We start from the raw sequence: 21726 nt of genomic DNA, 5'->3' as shown, positions 1-21726 counted from the left end.
AATCGGCTAACTTTTTTTATTTATTTTTTTGCTAACTCAGCTGTTTCTTTTTATTTATTTTTTTGCTAACTCAGCTGTTTCTGTCCCCCCCCAAATTAACTGGTTTTAGTGTTTTTGTTAAATCAATTAGTTTTAACTGTTAGCTGTTTTTTTTTTTTTCTAAATTAACTGGTTTTAGCTGATTTTGTTAAATCAATTAGTTTTAACTGTTAGCTGTTTTTTTTTTTTTTTCTAAATCAACTGCTTTTGGCTGTAACATGCAAGAATGCAACAAAAACCGTTGCTGAAATTTCTTGTAAATTTAGTTTCTGAGTAATTTTAACATAATTTCCCGGGAGAAATAACAAAACGGGAGGATGGTGTGAAATACAGGAGACTCGTGAGAAAAATGGGAATGCTGACATTTATGGATTTTTTTTTTTGTGTTAATATTATGAATACACGTAATTTTTTTTGTTTTTACGGATGTTGCTTACTTAGAATAAACAATTTTGGTAGTAGACTGCCATTTGGTATCCAATGTAAAATAAGAGTTGAGAAGAAAAAACCAGTTGAGAACTGCTGATCTACTTCATGCTGCACAATCATTCAGTTACACCATAAACAGGACAAACAGAAACATTTTAAAATGACCTTTAATTTGTTAAACTTCTACATAAAAACTGCCCAGTTTGACAGACATACAGTTTTGACTTTTACAATATGAATGATTTGATAACTGAAAAAAAAAAAAGTCAACTCAGTGTCTACTATACTGGTTAGCATTTGCAAAAAAGTCACAAGCCTTTCACACTTGATTTGGCAGTTTTATGTTTATGAGGTCTTCGAAGGAAGGGATCCAGCAAGTTCAAAAGCACAATATACAGAAAAACACAGACATTTCAGCTCTGCAGTAGTGTTTCTTCATGAATGGATATGACAATATTCGTCACGTTCAGAACCTATTATTGAAGAGCAGCCCAAACCTATCCTGAATGAGGTAAATACTTGTGTTTAACATCAAAAATGAAATCAGAATGATATTGACAGGGTCCAAAATTAACAAATGACAGACTTTACCAGCCATAAATATTTCTAATGCGCTAAGATTTTCAAAAAAATTATTCAAAATATACTTTTGTTCCTATGCCAATGGAATTAAGCTGTTTTTTTTTTATTTTTTTATTGCTAGAAAGTGCAGATCATTATGTAAAAGCTACAAAGACCGGTTGTGTTTTTGTTTCTTATATTTTAGTGGAACATATAAAACATATAGTTCTAGAAAAAAAGAGAAAACTTATTAATAGTGTTACATATTCAAGCATTTGTCTTTAATTCACAATTAAATCACTTAAAACCAGTTGCATTTCTAAATACAGGCAAGTAACGTTTTATTTACTCACCAAAGCCAGTTTTTTACTTGCATGTGGCACTTGGTGATTGTTAATCTTGGACCCTGGGTAGCAATCATTCAGAGAGACTCAACAAAAGAATCTAAAACAGTGTAAACAATTCAAAAGAATAACTTAGGGGGGATATGTAGACACAAGACCATGCATATATTTTCCAAAAGAAATAAAATACTCAAGATAAAAGTGTAGAAGAGAGAAAACATAAAAAAAAACAGGCACAAACACAATTTAAAAAGCTTAAGTTCAACCGTCAGAATTCGAAGGCTTGAACTTTATGGAGAATTGGACCCCCTAAGACTGGCACACACACAGAGACAGGGCAAGCATGCATGCGTCGAAACACAGCACCAGCTGAGGACCACCATCAACATCTACTGGACTGCACCACTACAGCTACACCATACACAGCCACATCCACCGCGCTGAGAAAGAGAGAGAGAGACAGAGAGAATGAAAGCAAAAGAGAGAGAGAAAGAGGCTGAAGAGCTATTCAGATACTTTTCTAAATGCCAATTAAGTTACATTTATTAATAGAGGACGTCTGGGATATCATGAACTGATTCTGACGGAATCCAATTATATGATTATGCAACAGCTGGTTGCAGTCCTCGAATCTGATTGGCCGAGCGACATTCCATACAGTATAATAGCAGTGTTTAATGTTTTTCTGTGTTTTTGCAGGACCTGCTTTGTTTGTTGTTAGGATTACAGAAAGTTTTAAATATGATTCATGTAACTCACAGGCAGTTTATGTTTTCAACATATTATGCATGTGTTTACATATGTGATGTAAAAGCAAGGATGCAAACATGTCTTAAACATTGAGCTATTTTTTATTTATGTAGTTATTTTGTTACATTTTACATTTTCTTAAATATAATTCATAATACATACACACAGTACATATTATGTAAACACAAACTTATTTTGGATGTGATTAATCATGATTAATCAATTTGACAGCATTATTTCAAATATTAGTTCAAAATAGTTATTTTCCTTTTAATCCATTTTCTATTAGTGATGTTTCATTTAACTTCCTACATCTACTATACCTGCGCAGATATCAACAATGCAACTGGGTTGTAGGTTGCCAGATTGAGGTCACAAATGGGTTGCAATTTTTATCATGTGTTGATTGTGTGAGTAGGATGTGTTTCATACAAGATCTGGCAACTCGACAAGCTTGGAATAATATATTGTCATGATTATTCGTATAATGAGGTTCGGGCCATATAAATTATTACAGGAATTTTCCAGGAAAAATAACAAAACTGGAGGGGGAGTAAATGCGGGAGACTCCCAGGAAAAATGGGTGTGTTGAGAGTAGTAGCCTATTAGTAGCCTATTAATACATCTAATTGTTTGATTTAAGGGACGTTGTTTACTTAGAATAAACAATTTTAGTACATCTTTTAAATTACATAGCACAATCAAATCGATTAATCATGATTAATCGCATCCAAAATAAGTTTGTACATGTGTGTGTCTTGTGTATATTTATTTGTATATGTATATATGAGTACATACACATACATTTACATATTTAAGAAATATATCTAATATGTATTTATATTTCTATATAAATCATATAATATATATATATATATATATATATATATATACACACACACACACACACACACACACACACACACTCACACATGTAAATATTTCTTTTGAAAATATACATGTGTGTGTATTTATATATACCTATATGTATACACAGTACACACATATATATATATTATGTAAACAAACTTTTATTTTGGATGTGATTAATTAATTTGACAGCACTATTACAAATATTAGTTCAAAATAGTTGTATTATATATTATATTACATCACCACCAAAATAAAATGAAAAATATCCCCCCTCAGTTTTTTAAGACATGGTTGTGTCCTTGCTTTGAGACCAGAGTACAGTGTAAAAAATGATTTTTGAAATTTGCAAATTAAATTTGCAAGAAAATATTTCGGTCTTTCGACTTAAATTCCCAGTTAATTCAATGTGTTACTTGCCATTTCGTTGTAATTAATTGTGTAATTTACTGTGTTTTCAACATATTATGCTCATATTCACTAATATTCGTATTTTAAAATACATTTGTTTAAAATATTTCAAATATTAGTTCAAAATGGTTCCGATTAATTACAAAAAATGTTATTCTTCCTTAAATCCATTTACAAATTTTACTTAATTCCTTTAAATAAAAGGAATTAAGTAAAAGGAACCATTAAAAAAATAAACAAAAAAAAAAAATATATATATATATTCTGTGTGTTACCTGCCATTTCTTTGTAATTAATTGTGAAATTTACTAGAAATATCTGAGTGCAAATTGTTTCAAAGTAAATCCTACACCATTTTTGTTTGCAGTGTAAGTGGCATTTTCTTTTCTTTTAAAATGGAGCATTTATGATTTTTTTTGCAAGTATCAACTATTACTAATCTGAACCATCTTAACTAACTGTTTATCTATGAAGTTGGCAAAAAGTTTACATTTATAAACAAAGATCTACTGGCAGATGCAATGGGATATGGCTGTGAAACAATCTTATTCGGATTAGATTAAATTTACCAAATTATCAGAAAAACATAGGTAGTTTGCTCTGAAAATTGTACGGAGGTTGTATGGAAAACACTGTTTGATTCGTATGTGATTAAATTAATCTGTAAAACACTAATTTCAGCCTGTCCAAACAGAAAAACAGGTCAAGAAAAAAAGACAAAGAGCAGAAAAAGAAAAAACGCCTGAGAGAGAAGGCAAAAAGCGAGAGTTTGAGACAGCGACAGTGAGAGAAACAGAAGAGGAGGTGAGAAAGAGAGCGAGAGGAAGAAGGGAGCAGCTGTGGCGTGTGTGCACATCGCAGGAAGAAAGTGTGAATGAGTGAGTGAGTGAGTGAGTGAGGTGACACTTCTTTCTTCTCTGGGAGGAAAGAGTAAGAGAACCAGAAAAGATGCTTACCGCTTCACCTGCCATAGAGAACTATTCATCTACAACAGCACCTCACACAAAATGTAGGGGATGATTATGCATTCATCATCATATTAAAAATAATAATAACTAGATTTGCATTTCCTGGTGGAAATACCAGTGCTTGCAAGGCAGCAAAAGTGTTAAGGTAAAATTATAGCTTGAAAAGATAATACAGTATGCAAGTACTACAATGACATTCACTGTCTGTTAAATTTTAAAAAACATTCATAGGTCAGTTTAAAGACCTCATAAGTTTGGGGTTTGTAAGATTTTTTAAATGTTTTTAAAATAGGTCCCATATGCTCTCCAAGCCTGCATTATGTGATTAAAAAAGTAACATTGTGAAATGTAATTACAATTTTGTATATTTTAAAATGTAATTTATTACAGTCTGAATTTTCAGCATCATTACTTTAGTCTTCAGTGTCACATGATCCTTCAGAAATCATTCTAATATACTGATTTTGCTGCTTAAGAAACATTTCTTATTATTAATGTTGAAAACATTATTGTTTTTGTTTTTTTGTGGAAATCACGGTACGTTTTTTTAAAGGATTCTCTGAAAAACTTCATAAGAATAACATTTATTATTTTGTCTTTGCAGCCACTTTTGCTTTAATGCTTGCTGCGTAAAGTATTAATTGTATTATTTGTATTATTTTTTTGTAGGGGTTCAAGTGCACAGTGCTGAAACCATATTTTAATTGTTAGAATAACAGCAGTCAGCAAGTATCAGCAATCCCCACATAAAACTAAGTGTGCAGACCCAACCATAAGTCGTAGAGACATGAAACCTGGAGGGATGGTAGTACTCACACCGCTAACAACATGACCAAGGCTCGCCCCAATCGGCCTGACGGGGGCGCAACAGCTATCAAAAGTATGAAATTGCTCATAACCCTTAAACTATCAGTTGCAGGCTTAAGTGCCTTAAGTTGTTGGAATCCTTGGCTGACATCGGACAAAACGCATGCCTCAGATTTGATCGTTTTGATCAGATATGGGTTTTTTTGAAAACATACTTTTGCAAACTAGTCCTAGGTTTTTCACCCAGTCAGAAGCAAACCAGTGCAGAAAGTTTCTCTGGAAAATTAATATCAATAATTATCAAAAAAAATTTTTTACTTTCCACTTACTGTCACGAAGGGACACCAAAACATTAGAAAAGGGCAGGGCAGCTTTCAGTAAAATGCCTAAAACTCCTGAACGGAATGAAATATCTTTGCAAACTCAGAACACCTATGTAAAAGCTCAATCTGAGCTCACAGGAGAGCTATCGCAGGGGAAAATCGCAGAGCTATAACTACGCAACCGTTTGTTATATCAACATGAAAATCGCTGTGCATGGGCATGGATAGTGCCACAAAGTGTCTATGAGCACTTTTGCGTAAAAAAACATAGCCACCATTGGCAGATGAAGTTTGAACACCTATTAGACGAGGTTAATGGAGGCCGATTGGAACAAAACTTGGTGGGCCTGTTCGACTCACGGTCCCAAAGGTCTGCGAGAAATTTGAAAGAAGTTGGTCACTTTGGGGCGATACTGCATTTTTCAAGGGTGTAAAGACTGTACAATGCGCAGTTTTTCACACATATACGTGATAATCCAATCATATGATAGAACTCCTCATTTCAGACAACTTTGCCTCTAGAACCACTGTTAGTTTTTTCCTTCAATCTGGAAAAAAAACACTTCAGTACAATTCTCCGGACTCTCTAGGTCAATAATTATCAAAAAAAAGTTACATTTACCCTTTGGGAAGCTATAACAGGGTCATTTAGAAAAGGGGCCTGTCCAAATTTACCCACAATCCCACAAAGCCAAAAGGAAAATGTTAAACTTTACGAAACCTGCTTAGCACATGCGACAGGTGATTCTAAACAAGCATGCAAAAGTTTAAGGAGATCAGAACACAACTGGCACTATAACAGTCACAAATGTTAAAAAACATAATATTTCTATGGTAAATTACCAGGATTTGCCAAAAATGCTTTTTTAAATAAGTGATTTGGTGGTTACAGGCTTGTTAAATAATTACAGCTATATTTTTTATTATTAAATGTATTATTTTTGTTTATTTTTTATTTTTTTACCAATCTTACTGACCCCAAACTCTTGAATAGCAGAGCGCCTAAGTTCCTAAAGACAAGCCTTTCAATATATCCATCCTCAACTTCAATAGAAAATGGCATTCATCCGTCCATTTCAAAGTCTCTATACTTTTTTTTAAAACTAGCTTCACGTTAAATTAAATCAAACTAATGAATGAAAATTGGGCAGAAGAAGAAAAAAGCAGGATTGAAATACACTGCCGCCTTGCAAACACTGTAATAATAACTGAAAAACAATGCTAGGCTATGATGTATAAAATGAGTCCCATTTATCCCCCACATTTTTATAGTTTTCACATAACTGAACAGTCTGCACTGACAAATATTCATTAAGTCTAATGTCTTCATGAGAAACTCCTCTTGGCTCTGAAGCAAGCCAGGCAATAACAAGACATGTACACGGCACTTATTCCGTGCGTCGGCAAACAAACCTAAAGGCTCGGCTCTGACGGCAAGCAGCTACGGCACAAGGCTAAATACTCTAGGTCCATACGAGAAGCAAGCTTTTGCAAATAATCAGCACGCTAGTCATGAAAAAGATCAGTTTGCGCTCCTATGGCAGACGAGAGGGTTCAGTGAAAGTGGTTGCGTTAAAAATGGAATATCCTTTCAGTTAGTCCCCCATTTGCCAGCTCTCTGACTACAGTTACAAGAGGAGGACGTTTCACGCAAGGACGCTTGCCCTGCCACTCCTGTGCCAGCCAAACACTTTTAGGGATCTGCAAAGAAAGGAACAGAAACAAAAAGCAAAAAAAGAAACAAATAAAAAAAAAAACATCACACAAGACATGTTAGAGGTGTTGCATGAGAACTCCTGTACAATCGTTGAATCACAGACAGCAATGGGTTAAAAACGTTCAGTAAGCTCAACTTCAAAGCACAGAAGTGTGAACTAAAGACAGGGACAGTATAAAACCATACAAAATTGTTCATATATTTAGCTTGCGACACTATCGAGCATATTTAACAGCTGCTGATAAAGCTATGGACAAATTATGAATCTGTTAAGCAGCAATAAATAGCCTGTCTGGTTTTATAGCATGCACATAGAGCGCTATTCCTGCTGTTAGTGTTTCTAATACACACTGCGATGACCTTCTGGAAAATTTCTATTGAATTGGTTTTCCATGCTGGTCAGTGTACAAATAACATGCATCTTTTGAATTATTGCTTCAACGCTCACTACACTGAAAGGCATCACGTTAACTATGGGTTCTTGAGTATATTTTTACGTCTAAAGCTGATCTTTTTTGTACAGCAGTAAATGCAAAGCTAGCAGAAGTCTCACAGATGCATGCATTAATTACTTAAGCTCTTCACATGTAATGATATGCATTGAAATCGAACGTGATTTGCCGTCGGGGAAAGAAAAAAATCCTGTACATTCAGGATTTTTTTGAGGTACAAGGATGTACACCAAAGTAAACGTACCTGAGAAAATATCCTATTCCATCTCTCATGCAAAAGATTCTCAGATATTTCAACATCTTAAAAAATCATTATAATTAAAAACACATTTTGACTATAGTTAAAATGCAGGATTGCTACTTATTCTGTAGGTTTAAGGTCAAAATATTAGTAAATATTTTTTTTTATTGCCAGGAGGTTTCAGAATATTTGCTTTTGACATTTTCTAATCATTCATAATCTAAAAGTATCTGATTGCTCATAGATCATTAAAAATATGAACATGAATATGAGTATCTACATATCTTGGTTATAGCAGAAAACCACCATAATGCCAAGCTATAATGCTAAATATGAACATGATATGTTGGTAAAGCAGCCATTTCCATCAGATATATCAAAATTACACAGCAGCTGTGTCTTATTGCCTAATTCGCTGTACCCTTGTGGATGCAGAACTTGTTTAGTCTAAGAGAGCAGTAATTAAAAACCTAAGTAAGGACCAAAACAGAGAAATGACACATGGCATCTTGAACTTGTAAAAACAGGAAGTGCTCTGCTGTCTGCTACCTCTGTTCAATGAGAACATTTTCATGTTCTACTGTATGTACGGTTAAACAGCATTCACTAAAGACGCTTTCCGCGTGTTCTGAACGTGGGATTATATGTATGTCATAGCACCTTTGGCATTCGTGTCCAAAAAGAGTTTGATGTAGGATGTGGGCACGTATCCTTCCTCGTCCTCGTTTCTGCGGACACGGGTCCATCCGTCACCCTTATCCTCCTCGATTACATATAACATCTCACCCTCTGCCATGGATATGGTACCTTCGTTCTGACCTGCAGTCACAAAACAAACAGTGTGGGTTTGATTCCAAAACAAGCATGTCAACTTATAAAAATTACAATTTAAAAACATTTTATTATTACATCAACCTCATCTAATAACCAATTTGACTCTTTCTGTTTGTTTTACATTTATTGATTTAGCAGAAATTTCATCCTAAATGACTTAAAGGAGACCTATTATGCCCTTTTTTACAATATGCAATAGAAGACTCAGGTGTCCCCAGAAAGTGTCTGTGAAGTTTTAGCTCAAAATACCCCCCACATCTTTTATTATATAATTTTGAAAATGCCTATTTTGAGTGGAAGCACACTGTTTTCGAGCATGTCTCTTTAATGCAAATGAGCTGCTGCTCTCCGCTCCCTCTTTCAGAATAGAGCTGTGCCTTAACAGCTCATACATCAGATACTCTGCCAAAAAACCATCTGTTTGTGTTTGATTAACATGCCTATCACACTGAAATCACATGTGAGATTAATACATTTTCTACTGTTTTGCTATAAATACCGATTACATCCGTTGTCATATGCGCTGATCTGTTTCTGAGCGCGCACATGCAAGCGAAAGAAAGTGCGTCTTTTTTATGAGAGTGAAGAGAATCCACCTGCGAGAGAAGAGATTTGTGCTTGCGCATTTTGATGCATTCCCGCATTTTATAAAACTAAAATTAATGGAGAATATTGTGTTTTTCTGTGTGTGCTCGATCATTTCCATCAGTGGTCCTAGATCACTTGATAAGGTCAGCAAATCTTTTGCGCAGAAACTATGCTTTCTTAAAAAGACAAAAGAACGCATGGACATTTTCTTAATATTATCATTAAAAACCGACAGACTCGGTATGTGACGTCCGGGACAAGGGGTGAAAATGCAATGCGGTACAATGCAAAGCAGGACAAGTGGTCACCCTAAATATAAGCCATATCACATCAGAGCGCACACATCTGAAGCACGCACACAGAAAGCGGCTGTCACACGTGCGTGAGTACTAAACTTCTCTTTCATGTCTTATTGCGCAAAAACTGTCAAATACACAACTTTATGCTAAAAACACATATGAGTTACAAAAACAGTCAGTTATTTTTTGTGAAGGTAAACAGCTGGGAAAGAAATTTCATGTTTCTATTAGATCTGTGTGGCAGCAGCGTAATATACAGTGTAAAAAGGTTTTTTTCTTATATTAACATTTTATTTTATAGTTAATTTTTAAAAATTTTAAATTATATTTGTATTACTTAAATTTAATGTAATTTATTTTTTATTTGTTTTATTAGTTTTTATTCATTCATTCATCATTTTATTCATTTACCCATAATAAAACTGTGTGTGTGTGTGTGCGTGTGTGTGTGTGTACATGTATGTACGTATATATATATATGTATATATATATATATATATATATATATATATATATATATATGAAGAGTTTATTTGCAAAAAACGATAAACGGCATTATTCTCCACACATAGTACGATCTAAACCCTAAACACATTGTGTCAAAAAAGCTGGTATTGTCCACTTTCAGAAGCCGACACGCACCCTTGTTGTTTGTGAACAGAAGCCAATAAGTCCATTTTAGTGAATCAGAGTGCTGTATTCAGGTCAGGTGATAAGACTGTCAGTCACTTTGAAAAGAAGCGCTAGCTGAGAGGAATTTCATCAAAGCTGATTAAAAGTGATGAAGGATGGATAATTTCGACAAACTTAACGAACCTGTGATATCTACTTCAGGGCGTAAAAGGAAAATAAAAACTGAAACTTTTTCACAGAACCTTGTTAAAGCAGCACGTTACAGTGGTAAGGGAAAAGGTGTATTGCGTGTAATCACAACCATACAGTCTATGATCACAACAACAACATTTGTCAGACGTCTAAGTTTAAGTTATTATTACTTAATCAAAATAACCCAACTGCAGTTTGATTGATATGACTTGGAATGTACAATAAAAAACATGATTTGTGTCGGCACTGATAGCCTTGTGGTCAGCGTGCCGACATACAGCACAGTTGCACTTTGCGCGTCCTGTGTTTGAATCTCGCCTTGTGGACCTTTCACAATCCTACCCCCTTCTCTCTCCCACTAGCTTCCTGTCAATCTCTAGTGTTCTATCTAGAAAATGCAGAAAATCACCCCAAAGAAAAAAAAAACATGATTTCTGAAAATAAATAAAAATGGAGTTATCTGTTCTTGCACATAAACCGTTATATATATATATATATGAAGAGTTCAGATGCAAAAGCCTCTAAATCCATCTGACGTATTTCTTTAAAATGAGCATTTCTTTCTGGCTACTTTGTATAGGTTTCTATGTAAGTACTGTTACTTCTGATTGGGCTGAGGCTGGAATTTAGCGAGTTTGAAGTAAAAATATTTGATAGATGTATACTATGTGTCAGGAGCATTTACTCAGTATCATTCTCATTTTCGACCGAGATGGCTTTTAGCTGGTTTTCCATCTGAACTCTTCATATACACTGTGTGCAGAATTATTAGGCATGTTGATATTCTGGTCATATTTTTCCAAACACATTTTACCAATTCCAAACCACATCAGTCTTAATAACTACTGTTAATTTTGTGTTTAATCATTTATATGTGATATATAATTGTCCGTGAAGGCTGGAAGTGAAAAACTCCTTATATTCAGGTGTGCAGGATTATTAGGCATGTTTTCGTTTACAGCTAAAATGAGCCAAAAAAGATATTTAACCCAGACTGAAAAGTCCAAATTATTAAATGCCCATGAGAAGAATGCAATACTAATGCATTACAAGAATTTGCAAAGTTAAGGCTTGACCATTGGACAGAGAAATGCTTGTTGAGTCTGCATGGTCAGAAAAAACAGGTGGAGAAGAAAAGATGCATGTTAACTGCAAAAGAATTAGGAATTAAGGTGAAGAATTAGGTGTGACACCATCAGGAACCGTATCCAGTTCTCCAGCACCACCATTTTCCAGAACTGCAACCTACCTGGAGTCTTCAGAAGTACAATGTGTCAGGTTCTCAGAGACTTTGCTTGGTAAAAAATCCTAAAAAATGCCCCTGACTTAATAAGAATAACAAGCTGACGTCTTGTGAAATACATGAAGACAGTTTTTTTATATGCTTTAGAGACAGATAAGTTGAGAGTGACTCTTGAAGGACAAGCATCACATCCTCTTGTACCTCTGATTCAAGAATTTATCTTCTAAAATCTGGCAGTAAGTTTTGGGAGTTCATTTTAGTCCATCTCTGCAAGTCAGACTTTTCAGGATAAGAGACTAAACATGAACTCCCAAAACTTACTGCCAGATTTTGGAAGATAAATTCTTGAATCAGAGGCACAAGAGGATGTGATGCTTGTCCTTCAAGAGTCACTCTCAACTTATCTCTCTCTAAAGCATATAAAAAAACTGTCTTCATGTATTTCACAACACGTCAGCTTGTTATTCTTATTAAGTAAGGGGCATTTTTTAGGATTTTTTACCAAGCAAAGTCTCTGAGAACCTGACACATTGCACTTCTGAAGACTCCAGGTAGGTTGCAGTTCTGGAAAATGGTGGCGCTGGAGACTAAACGGTTCCTGATGGTGTCACACCTAATTCTTCACCTTAATTCCTAATTCTTTTGCAGTTAACATGCATCTTTTCTTCTCCACCTGTTTTTTCTGACCATGCAGACTCAACAAGCATTTCTCTGTCCAATGGTCAAGCCTTAACTTTGCAAATTCTTGTAATGCATTAGTATTGCATTCTTCTCATGGGCATTTAATAATTTGGACTTTTCAGTCTGGGTTAAATATCTTTTTTGGCTCATTTTAGCTGTAAACGAAAACATGCCTAATAATCCTGCACACCTGAATATAAGGAGTTTTTCACTTCCAGCCTTCACGGACAATTATACATCACATATAAATGATTAAATACAAAATTAACAGTAGTTACTAAGACTGATGTGGTTTGGAATTGGTAAAATGTGTTTGGAAAAAAAATATGACCAGAATATCAACATGCCTAATAATTCTGCACACAGTGTATATATATATATATATATATATATATCACCCAAAAAAATATATAGCACCAGGCAAAAGTTTAGATACAGTTGACAAAATATATTTCTTAAACTAGTTTTGTAAACAAATAGAAATGAAAAACCCATTATGGTTGATAGTAGTTTAAACTTCTTATCCCAAAATAGGCTCCGTACCCATTTAGCAATCATGAATTTGCTACATTTTTTTTTTATTTATAAATTTTCTTTTTGGTAGTGTTTTTCTGTTACCTTCAAATGGGTAAAGTGCTTTGCATGTTCCAATAGTGGGTAAAGGCTCCTCGTCGTCAAATTCGTCGTCGAACTCAGTACTGCGAGATTTGAACTGCATCGTCGTCTCTGTGCTGGGGTCTTCCGTGTAGCTGCCATCCGGACTATGTGCAGAAGACATGCAATGCGTAAAACAGACCAAATTAACTTTGACGTTACAGTCACATGATGCAGTTAATGTTAGACGCTCTCAGATGAGGTTGTCAAAATAAGATCAAGTATTAATAGCATTAACTCCTTCCCCACCATGGACGAGTTATCGCATCTTTTATGACAAAATGCTTCCCCGCCTAAGATGAGATTTTATTGCTTTCTGTGTGTTCCGTGTGCCTAATGTTACTGAGTGAAGCGATCAGACGGAACTGCGATCTGAGTGATCTACTGCATCTTAGCTCTGGTCAGTGTACTGAATGTGATCCAGATGTAGTCTTAGATAAAAACACAATTTTCTTAGCTTTTTGTTCAGAATGTTTATTTAAATGTTTTTTTTGTTAGTTTTTTTTTCGCTCATGTCAAAAAGTTCAGAGATGATCAGTCATTTTGAACGGGAGGTTTTGAGTTATCAAAGTTAGGGTTTTCATAATAAAATCTCATAATCTCATTCAGTGCGTCATGTTTGGTTGCCCTGCTGTCTAGGGACTGAAGTACCTCTCTCGGTTTTGACCGTAGTTGTTTGTAAGAGGCGTGTTGCCCTGCGAGTCAAAATGACTGCTCTGTCTTCTCTGAGACTCGGATCCCTTTTCAAGTAACTTCCTCTCCACCTCCGTCAGCCAGCCCTGAAAAGACAAACAAACAACAGCTGTTAATTTATAATCATCAATCATTCCATTGATCAAACACCATAATTTACTTTCATTTTAAGTCTCTTGGATCCCAAAATCCATAATTTAAACCAACTTTGAAGGTATCTGAGGACTGAATTTGTGAGGGCCTCACCTCAAATTTATGTGCCTCAAGCTGCAACTTTTCCAAGCTTTGTGTGATTTCTTCTAACCGTGGATCTATACTGTCTGGATCCCCCAAGTGAGGATTCTTAATGTAAACATCTTTCATTTTAGTCAGGGCGTCCCTGCAAGTAAAAACAAGAATATGCATATGAACCGCATATGACAATTTGTTGCACAATGTCTAGTCATGTATATTACATTATGTACAATATCATTGTAAAGTTTGGGGTTGGTAAGGTTTTTTTTTTCTGTCAGTGTTTTTGAAAACACTAAAGGGGTCATCGGATGCTAAGTTCACTTTTACATGTTGTTTGAACATTAATGTGTGTTGGCAGTGTATGTACAAATCTACCCTGTAATGGTAAAAATCCATGCAGTGGTTTTTAATTAATCTGTAAAAAATAATATCCCCTTTTTCAAAGCGAGCCATTCTCAGATGCCTGTCGGGTGTGGCGTCACACCCACAGAGGCCGCTCCCACGATAGTTTACATGAGCGTCTTACCTCAGATCAGTTGTAACAGTCCAACCTCCATGTTTTGATGCCAGGTTGTAAGTTAGACAAGAATTGAGCGATTGAGGTGTTGTGTTGCTGGATGTAATAATGAACATAGTGGTCGTCATTTACTCCCGACATCTGTGCTGCTGAAGACGCAGTGGATTACGTTTGTTTGTGAAGGAAATGTGGCTCCTGATCTACATATATCCGTCTATGTTCGTGCGAATCATTTGTGATCCAGCTTCACTTACTTGCGATCGCCTTTCCTAATAATGTGCTATTTAGCAAGTTTAGCGGCTAAACGCGGCTAAAGTAAACAGGCTCGTCACTCCACAGAGAGAAGAGAGGGGCGGGGCGAGCAGAGCTAATTTGCATTTAAAGCAGCCTCGACCAGAATGGGATGATTTTTGCAGCGCTGATTTTGGCAAGGTAAAAAGGGTGTTGTTTTACACTACCATTGAGAATTTTTAACCAAAGTATATTATAGACTTTTCATTAAGACCCTAAAGAATCGTATCAACTAGTGGAAAATGGGCGTCCGATGACCCCTTTAAAAATGGTAATATTATGAAATATTATTACAATTTAAAATAACTGTTTTCTATGTTCATATATTTTAAAATGTAATTTATTTTTGTGATGCAAAGCTGAATTTTCAGCATTACTACTCCAGTCTTCAGTGTCACATGATCCTTCAGAAATCATTCTGATATGCTGATTTGATGCAAGAAACATTTCTTATTATCATCAATGCTGAAAACAGTTGTGCTGTTTAATACTTTTGTTGAAACTGTGACACTGGTTTAATGGAAAATTCAAAAGAACAGCTTGTATTTGCAATAGAACATTATTGTCTTCACTGTCACTTTTGATCAATTTAAGGCATCCTTGCTGAATAAAGGTATTACTTTCTTGCAAAAAACATTACTGACCCCAAACTTTTGAGCCCCAGTATACGTTATAAACATTTTGGTGCATCATGATCAGGTATATGGCAGAAAGAAAGGCTGATACTATTATCAGCATGGGAGCTACTGGATGATTTACCTCTGATCCATCTCTTTCTGAATGTCCTTGTTAATGTCATTGAGCTTGGCTTGAAGTTTCTTCCTCCTCTGCTCAGGGGGCAGATGACTGTAGTCCTCCTGGCCTGTTCCCTGCAGAGAGACAGAAAGTTATGAGTGAAAAATAACAAACCAAACGCAAACTGATTCAAACACTACATTTAAAAGCATCAAATAAACAAGATCTAACCTAGTCTCAGCCCTAAAAAACACATCCACTGACTGCCCAGCACATATTGGCAAACCTTATTTACTTATTTTTTTATAACTTGTCTTTCTTCAAACATTGAAACTGGAAAAATAGTCAAAATAAAATAAACTCCTTATAATTACTTGTTATGAAAATTGTTAAAGCCAAAGTCTTGTGGATTTTATAGCAAGTCAGACTTACCAGCTTTAGAGAAAGCTGTGAATGTTAAGACAAGAAAAATGTGTTAGGGAAAACGGTTAATACACACAGTTATGTAGTTGTTAAGACAGATATGTTTAGGATGGTGTTGACAAAAAGCATGAGAACGAGACATGCTACACATTCACAGATCAGCTTCTGTCTTTGGAGTCCAGTCACATCCATATGAAAGACACAGTGGTGACGTGGCGGCTTGTGAACTTACCCCACGTTTCAGGCTCCGTAGGCAGTGCATTTTGTGTTTGGTGCCCATGAAGTCATTGAGGCGCTGACTGAGGGGCTCCTTGGGCTGCTGCGGGGACTGAGGGCCGTTGGGGAGGCCGTCCGGGGACGGAGAGGTGGGGGGAGGGGGAGGGGGCTGGCGGGGCGATGCTAACAAAGACATAAGCTACAGATGAAGGTGTGATGGAGCACATTGAGAAATGGAATGGAGGAAGACAGGAAGAGAAAAGATGAGGAGAAAGAACCTTTCAAGGGCAATGTTCAAAACTCATGTTATGACAAACTCCCTGTAAACTTTATTTGTGACCCTGGACAACAAAACCGTAAGTAGCACAGGTATATTTGTAGCAATAGCCAAAAATACACTGTATGCGTCAAAATGATCATTTTTTTACGCCAAAAAGCATTAGGATATCATGTTTTGATTAGGAGATTTTGTTCTGTGAAGATATTTAGTAAATTATCTACCATAAATATATCAAAACGTAATTTTTGATTAGTAATATGCATTGCTAAGAACATCATTTGGACATCTTTCAAAGTGATTTTCTCAATATTTAGATTTTTTTACACCCTCAGATTCCAGATTTTAAATAGCTGTGTTTCGGCCAAATATGTACTATCCTAACAAAACATACATCAATCGAAAGCTTGTTTATTCAACTTTTTTTGTGGTCCAGGGTCATGTCTGTTAAAATACGTTCTCTTATCCAATCTTAATATTTCCAAGTTTAAAAACTGGTGCCATCAAAACAATCATTAATGTATAAAACAGATTATTAATCTTCATAATAACAAGCTGCAAGAAACAAGTTACAAGAAACTGCCATTGTAACCACTGAACATAAATAACAAGATTTATATTTGGCCAATAAATCCACATGACTGCATCGCAATGAGCTATTAAAAAGCAAAATAGTTTTCTGTTCTTTTATGTGCTTGTTTGTAACTTTAGCAGGTGTTTACAATCCACAGATATTCTTATATGTGCTTTTTTTTGTTAAATGCAACGTTTTTCTTCCATTTTAATATTTCAATTTTTAAATACAGTGGGACAATTAAAACAATGCATAAACAGATTATGAATCTTGTTAATTATCAGAACTACGAGCTTGCATTACAACAAGCTGCATGAAACTAATTGCATGAAATAACCACTGCAAACATTTAATAAAACTACTTGAATATAAATTACAGGAATGGTAACACTACTTGAAGCCTTTATGTATAATCCTCACGGTTTACATAATGTAGGTAGTAAAGCAATACATCTTTTCATAAATAATTGGTCAAATGGATTATAATATTTGAATGTTTGTCATGTGTTTTGAATGCATTTACTTTCTAAAGGTGTTAGAATGAACACATGAGTATTATAATGTATTTAACTGTGGTTACAGTTACACATGAGATCATACAATACATCATAAGGCTTGTTATATGGGATAATTAATGCATTAAAACTGCTTTTATAATGCATTATGTATAAATGCCTTAAGTAAAGTGTTAACTGCACACATATTTTATTCACCTTTTTTTGGGCATAAAATCATACATCTCAATCCACCATTAATAAGCAGCATAGTTTTCAGTTTTTATTTGCTTATTTGTAGGGCTGCCCCCTAATAGTCGACTAAACGTTAATTAACCAAAAGAGGCTTAATCGACCAAAATATCACTTAGTTGCAGAAAAAAACTGTGGCAAGTCACACAATCCACAACGAACAGATAATTAACGGCTGGTCTATGTGATTTTGGCAGGACATCGAACCTCAAATATGGCTTATCATCTGAAATATGTAAGTAGTAGCAACTTTACTTGGCCGCTCAATCTAATGTTAAATGTGCGCTAATCAAGTGTTTGTGTGGAGCGTGGAAGCTGAACAGTAGCACGCTCCCTGCAGGGAGACGCCGATGTGGTCACTTAATACTCTGTCATTCTTGGTCATACAGTTAAGAGCAATACATCTTTTGAATCTGTAAAGACTCTACGTTTATGTGACTCACAATAACAACAAGATGTTGTGCTTTTGTAAAATAATGAAAGCATATGTGCTTTCTGCCATCTTGGCCTCTGTGAACTTGGGTGCGTCAAGAAAAAAATAATTAACCGAAACTCTGTATACTTGCCTAGACATTAAAAATACATCTGTGCTGTGGTAAGCTTTGTGTGCGTGTTTGAGCACTTATTAGGCCATGTAGGTATTTGTGACTTCAGCAGGTGTTTATGATCCGTTTGATGCCGTACCTTATTTCTCTTGAGTAAAGGCCACAGTTTGCTCCTGCTTCGGCGTCTGCTCTCTCCGCGAGCATTCAGGAAGCTTGATTCTGACACTGCCCTCTTCATTGACACGCTGTAGTCCTCAAACTCCACATCACCCGGCGGCTCAAAGCCAGACTTATACGATTCTACAACTTGCTTGCTGTCCTGAGATTAAAAAAACGGTAACAAAAAATGTCAGGCTTTGTGCTATAACAAAAGAAAGAGACATTAGAATGAAACCTCAAGTCAATTACGTCACTACAGTGTAAAAAACAAAATTTGCAGAATTTACGGTAAAAAAGCGGCAGCTGTGGTTGCCAAAATTTTACAGTTAAAAAAATGGTAGCAACATTTTCGGTTTTACGGATTTAACTTAAATGTACATTTAAATATCTTAATTTCATTAACTGATATAATGTTAACATATCAGCCTACTGAAGTACTGAAATCTGTTTAGTACCTTTGAAATGCACTGATAACCACCAAAAGCAGGTGGTGATGAGAAAGTCATATGACAAACCAAAGCCCATCACACACAGTTTTTAAATACTAACATATATAGAAGGTACACAATGTCATTCACACAAACACTAAACACCATCATGGTAACACACATGAAACTGAAATAATGCAATAAACACCAATTTAACAACATTACATACCCCATAACATACAACCCTAATGTACACATCTGATAAGACAAAACTAAGAATAAACAGTTATTTCAGCGAAAAAACATCAAATGTGAAACACAAATATATATATATATATATATATACAGTATATAAATAAAATGATGATTATCTGTCTAGTTATTCAGCTAGTTAAAAAGCTAAAAGCCCTTGATTTATAGTGGAAATACAGACCCTACCTTCAAACTGACATCATAATCGCAGCAATTATGTACTACAGACTATGAGACGCACATCCACCATAAAAAACAAGACTGCTGCAAATCCTCTCTATCTAATCCCTCTACTGCTGTTCAGGTCAGACCAAGACCTATTTTTGGTGTATATATGTGGCATAACCCTACTATGTAAACAAATGACTTTCTACAGGAGGATGTTTTTATGGCAGTCCACTTCATATGGCCAGCACACTGCCTCTGAAAGGACACACACACATACATGCACGCACACAGTCCAGAAGCCACAGAGAGGCTTAAGTCTTTGTTGCTAAGCCACTTCAAATCTGCTGCAAAACCCAGCTTGTATGAGTCAATTAGTGCTGCGGTGGAAATTAGACTCCCCATCTGCCATATTTGGACAGGACGGCAATGGCCACATGAGCGCTGGAACGGGATTTAGCAGATGAGACAACAACAAGCACATCAGGCCCGTTAGCTGCCAGCGATTCCCCCGCAGCTGTAAATTATTGATGGTAACCTGGACGACGACGCTCTGTGACGATCACCGCTCGTTAGCTTATAAGTAGGCCAGTGATAATCACAGAAATCCAGTCAGCATTTTGAACTGTTATATTATATCTGCTGGCTTCATTTGGAAAAGTTTATTCACCCCGTAGCCGGAAAACTCACAAATCACACTTACAAATCACAGTCCTATCTGTGACGCACAGCATCAGTGAGTCATTGTACTGAATCTTTATTATTTTCCCCCTTATTTCCTCTTCCTTTTTTCAATTTTAACTTGTCACTCTTATTTGTTTTTGTTTTGTTTTTATGTGTGTGTGTGTGTGTTTTATATACTGAATTCTGCTGAATTTTTTACGTATACAACCAAAAGAATTGGACGTTTTTTATTTGAAAGAAACTGATGTATTAAAATGATCGTAAGTGACAGTAAAGACATTTTGTGTCACCATGTGTCACGGTTTCCAGAAAATATTTAGCAGCACAACTGTTTTCAGCATTGATAATAATAATAAGTAATGATTCTTGAGCAATAAATCAGCAGTGATTTTTGAAAGATCATGTGACACTAAAGACTGGAGTAATGATGAAAATTCAGCTTTGCATTGCAGGAATATTAAATAGGAATGTTAAATATATTCAAATAGAAAAATTATGTTAAATTGTAGTAATATGTCATACGATTACTGTATTTTTGATCAAGTAAATGCAGCCTTGGTGAGCATTAAAAAAATAAAAACATAATATTTTACTAACCACACATTTTGAATGGTAGTGTGTAAAAAGGTCCTAAACAATAACAACAAAAAATGTATTACAGATTTTAAGAAACTGCTGATTTTTATGGATTGGAATTAGTAGCACAGATATTACACTTCAGATTTAAGCCCTATTTGGATGGTAACTGTTTCTCATGTGGATGTATTAAAAAATAAATTTACAGGGCACCTCAGGGAATTTATCTGCTGTAAATAAAATGTATTTTAATAAAAAAATATAGTCTTGTTATTGTGTAAAATTTATTTTAAAAATGACTTGTATTTATGTAACATTTATTCTTATTATTCAAAGCATATTTTATAATATATAATTATATTTGTTATTTGATTATTTAAATCTCCTGTTTAAAAATAGGAAAATAGACATGCTATAGTTGAATAAAATTTGTTAATTCGATATAGCTATGCATATAATTGTATATCATACGTATAGTATATTTCAGTTGTATTGTATACCTGTTGCTGCCATAATAATGACACATTTCAAATGTTTATGTGCTTTTCTTCTCTTTCTTGTTTTTGTTATAACCAGCTCTTGCTGTGGTGGAGCAGTTATGAAATATTGTTCTCATATAATTTCCAGCATTTCAGTATTAAATATGCATGCAAATTACTTCGAAATGCAACAGTTACTAAACGGTGTACGGTTTTAGTTAAAAAAGATTAAAACGTCAGCACCGATAGACCAGTGGTTAGCGTGCCGACAAATAGCGCAACTGTGCTGTCGGCGACCTGAGTTCGATTCCTGTCTCGAGGTCCTTTGCCGAACCCACCCCCCCTCTCTTCACCCACTGCTTTCCTGTCTGCTCTCAACTGTCCTGTCAAATAAAGCCAAAAAGCCCCATAAATATAACTTTAAAATCTTTTTCTTCCTGCAAACTCAGGGATGTGGATTCAAAGAGCAATCAAAGGAGACATGTCATGAAAATCTGACTTTTTCCATGTTTAAGTGCTATAATTGGGTCCCCGGTATATCTACCAACACAGAAAATGTGAAAAAGGACAACCCAGTAATACTGTTTTGGTAAGCCTTTCTCTCCAAGCTTGTGAAAAATTGGGCCGGACAGATTTTTCTTTCCTGTGATGTAGAAAGGGGATCTTATTATAATATTACCACCCCTTAATCTGCAC

At 35.3% G+C, this 21726-nt stretch overlaps 2 protein-coding genes across 5 annotated transcripts in view; one reads left to right on the top strand and one right to left on the bottom strand.

Annotated features, from left to right (window-relative positions):
* ift81 (intraflagellar transport 81 homolog) overlaps nucleotides 1-21726 on the top strand; it is an 83257-nt gene that overhangs the window by 9719 nt on the left and 51812 nt on the right. The window lies entirely within an intron of this gene.
* fnbp1a (formin binding protein 1a) overlaps nucleotides 618-21726 on the bottom strand; it is a 40852-nt gene continuing 19743 nt past the window's right edge. For 2 of the 4 annotated variants that reach the window (XM_051117559.1, XM_051117562.1), the window contains 8 exons: nucleotides 18427-18606; nucleotides 16162-16344; nucleotides 15939-15953; nucleotides 15531-15640; nucleotides 13976-14108; nucleotides 13688-13815; nucleotides 13001-13143; nucleotides 618-8731 (listed from right to left, as the gene is read on the bottom strand). In XM_051117559.1, the coding sequence (XP_050973516.1) occupies nucleotides 8553-8731; nucleotides 13001-13143; nucleotides 13688-13815; nucleotides 13976-14108; nucleotides 15531-15640; nucleotides 15939-15953; nucleotides 16162-16344; nucleotides 18427-18606 (1071 nt within the window). In that variant the 3' untranslated portion in view covers nucleotides 618-8552. The remainder of the gene's footprint in view (nucleotides 8732-13000; nucleotides 13144-13687; nucleotides 13816-13975; nucleotides 14109-15530; nucleotides 15641-15938; nucleotides 15954-16161; nucleotides 16345-18426; nucleotides 18607-21726) is intronic. The other 2 variants (XM_051117560.1, XM_051117563.1) reach the window with 2 other exon arrangements.

Source organism: Labeo rohita, chromosome 8 (genome assembly GCF_022985175.1).
Source record: "Labeo rohita strain BAU-BD-2019 chromosome 8, IGBB_LRoh.1.0, whole genome shotgun sequence".
NCBI lineage: Eukaryota > Metazoa > Chordata > Actinopteri > Cypriniformes > Cyprinidae > Labeo > Labeo rohita.
The sequence above is the reverse complement of the archived record's forward strand: the minus strand, read 5'-3'. Positions and strand labels throughout refer to the sequence as shown.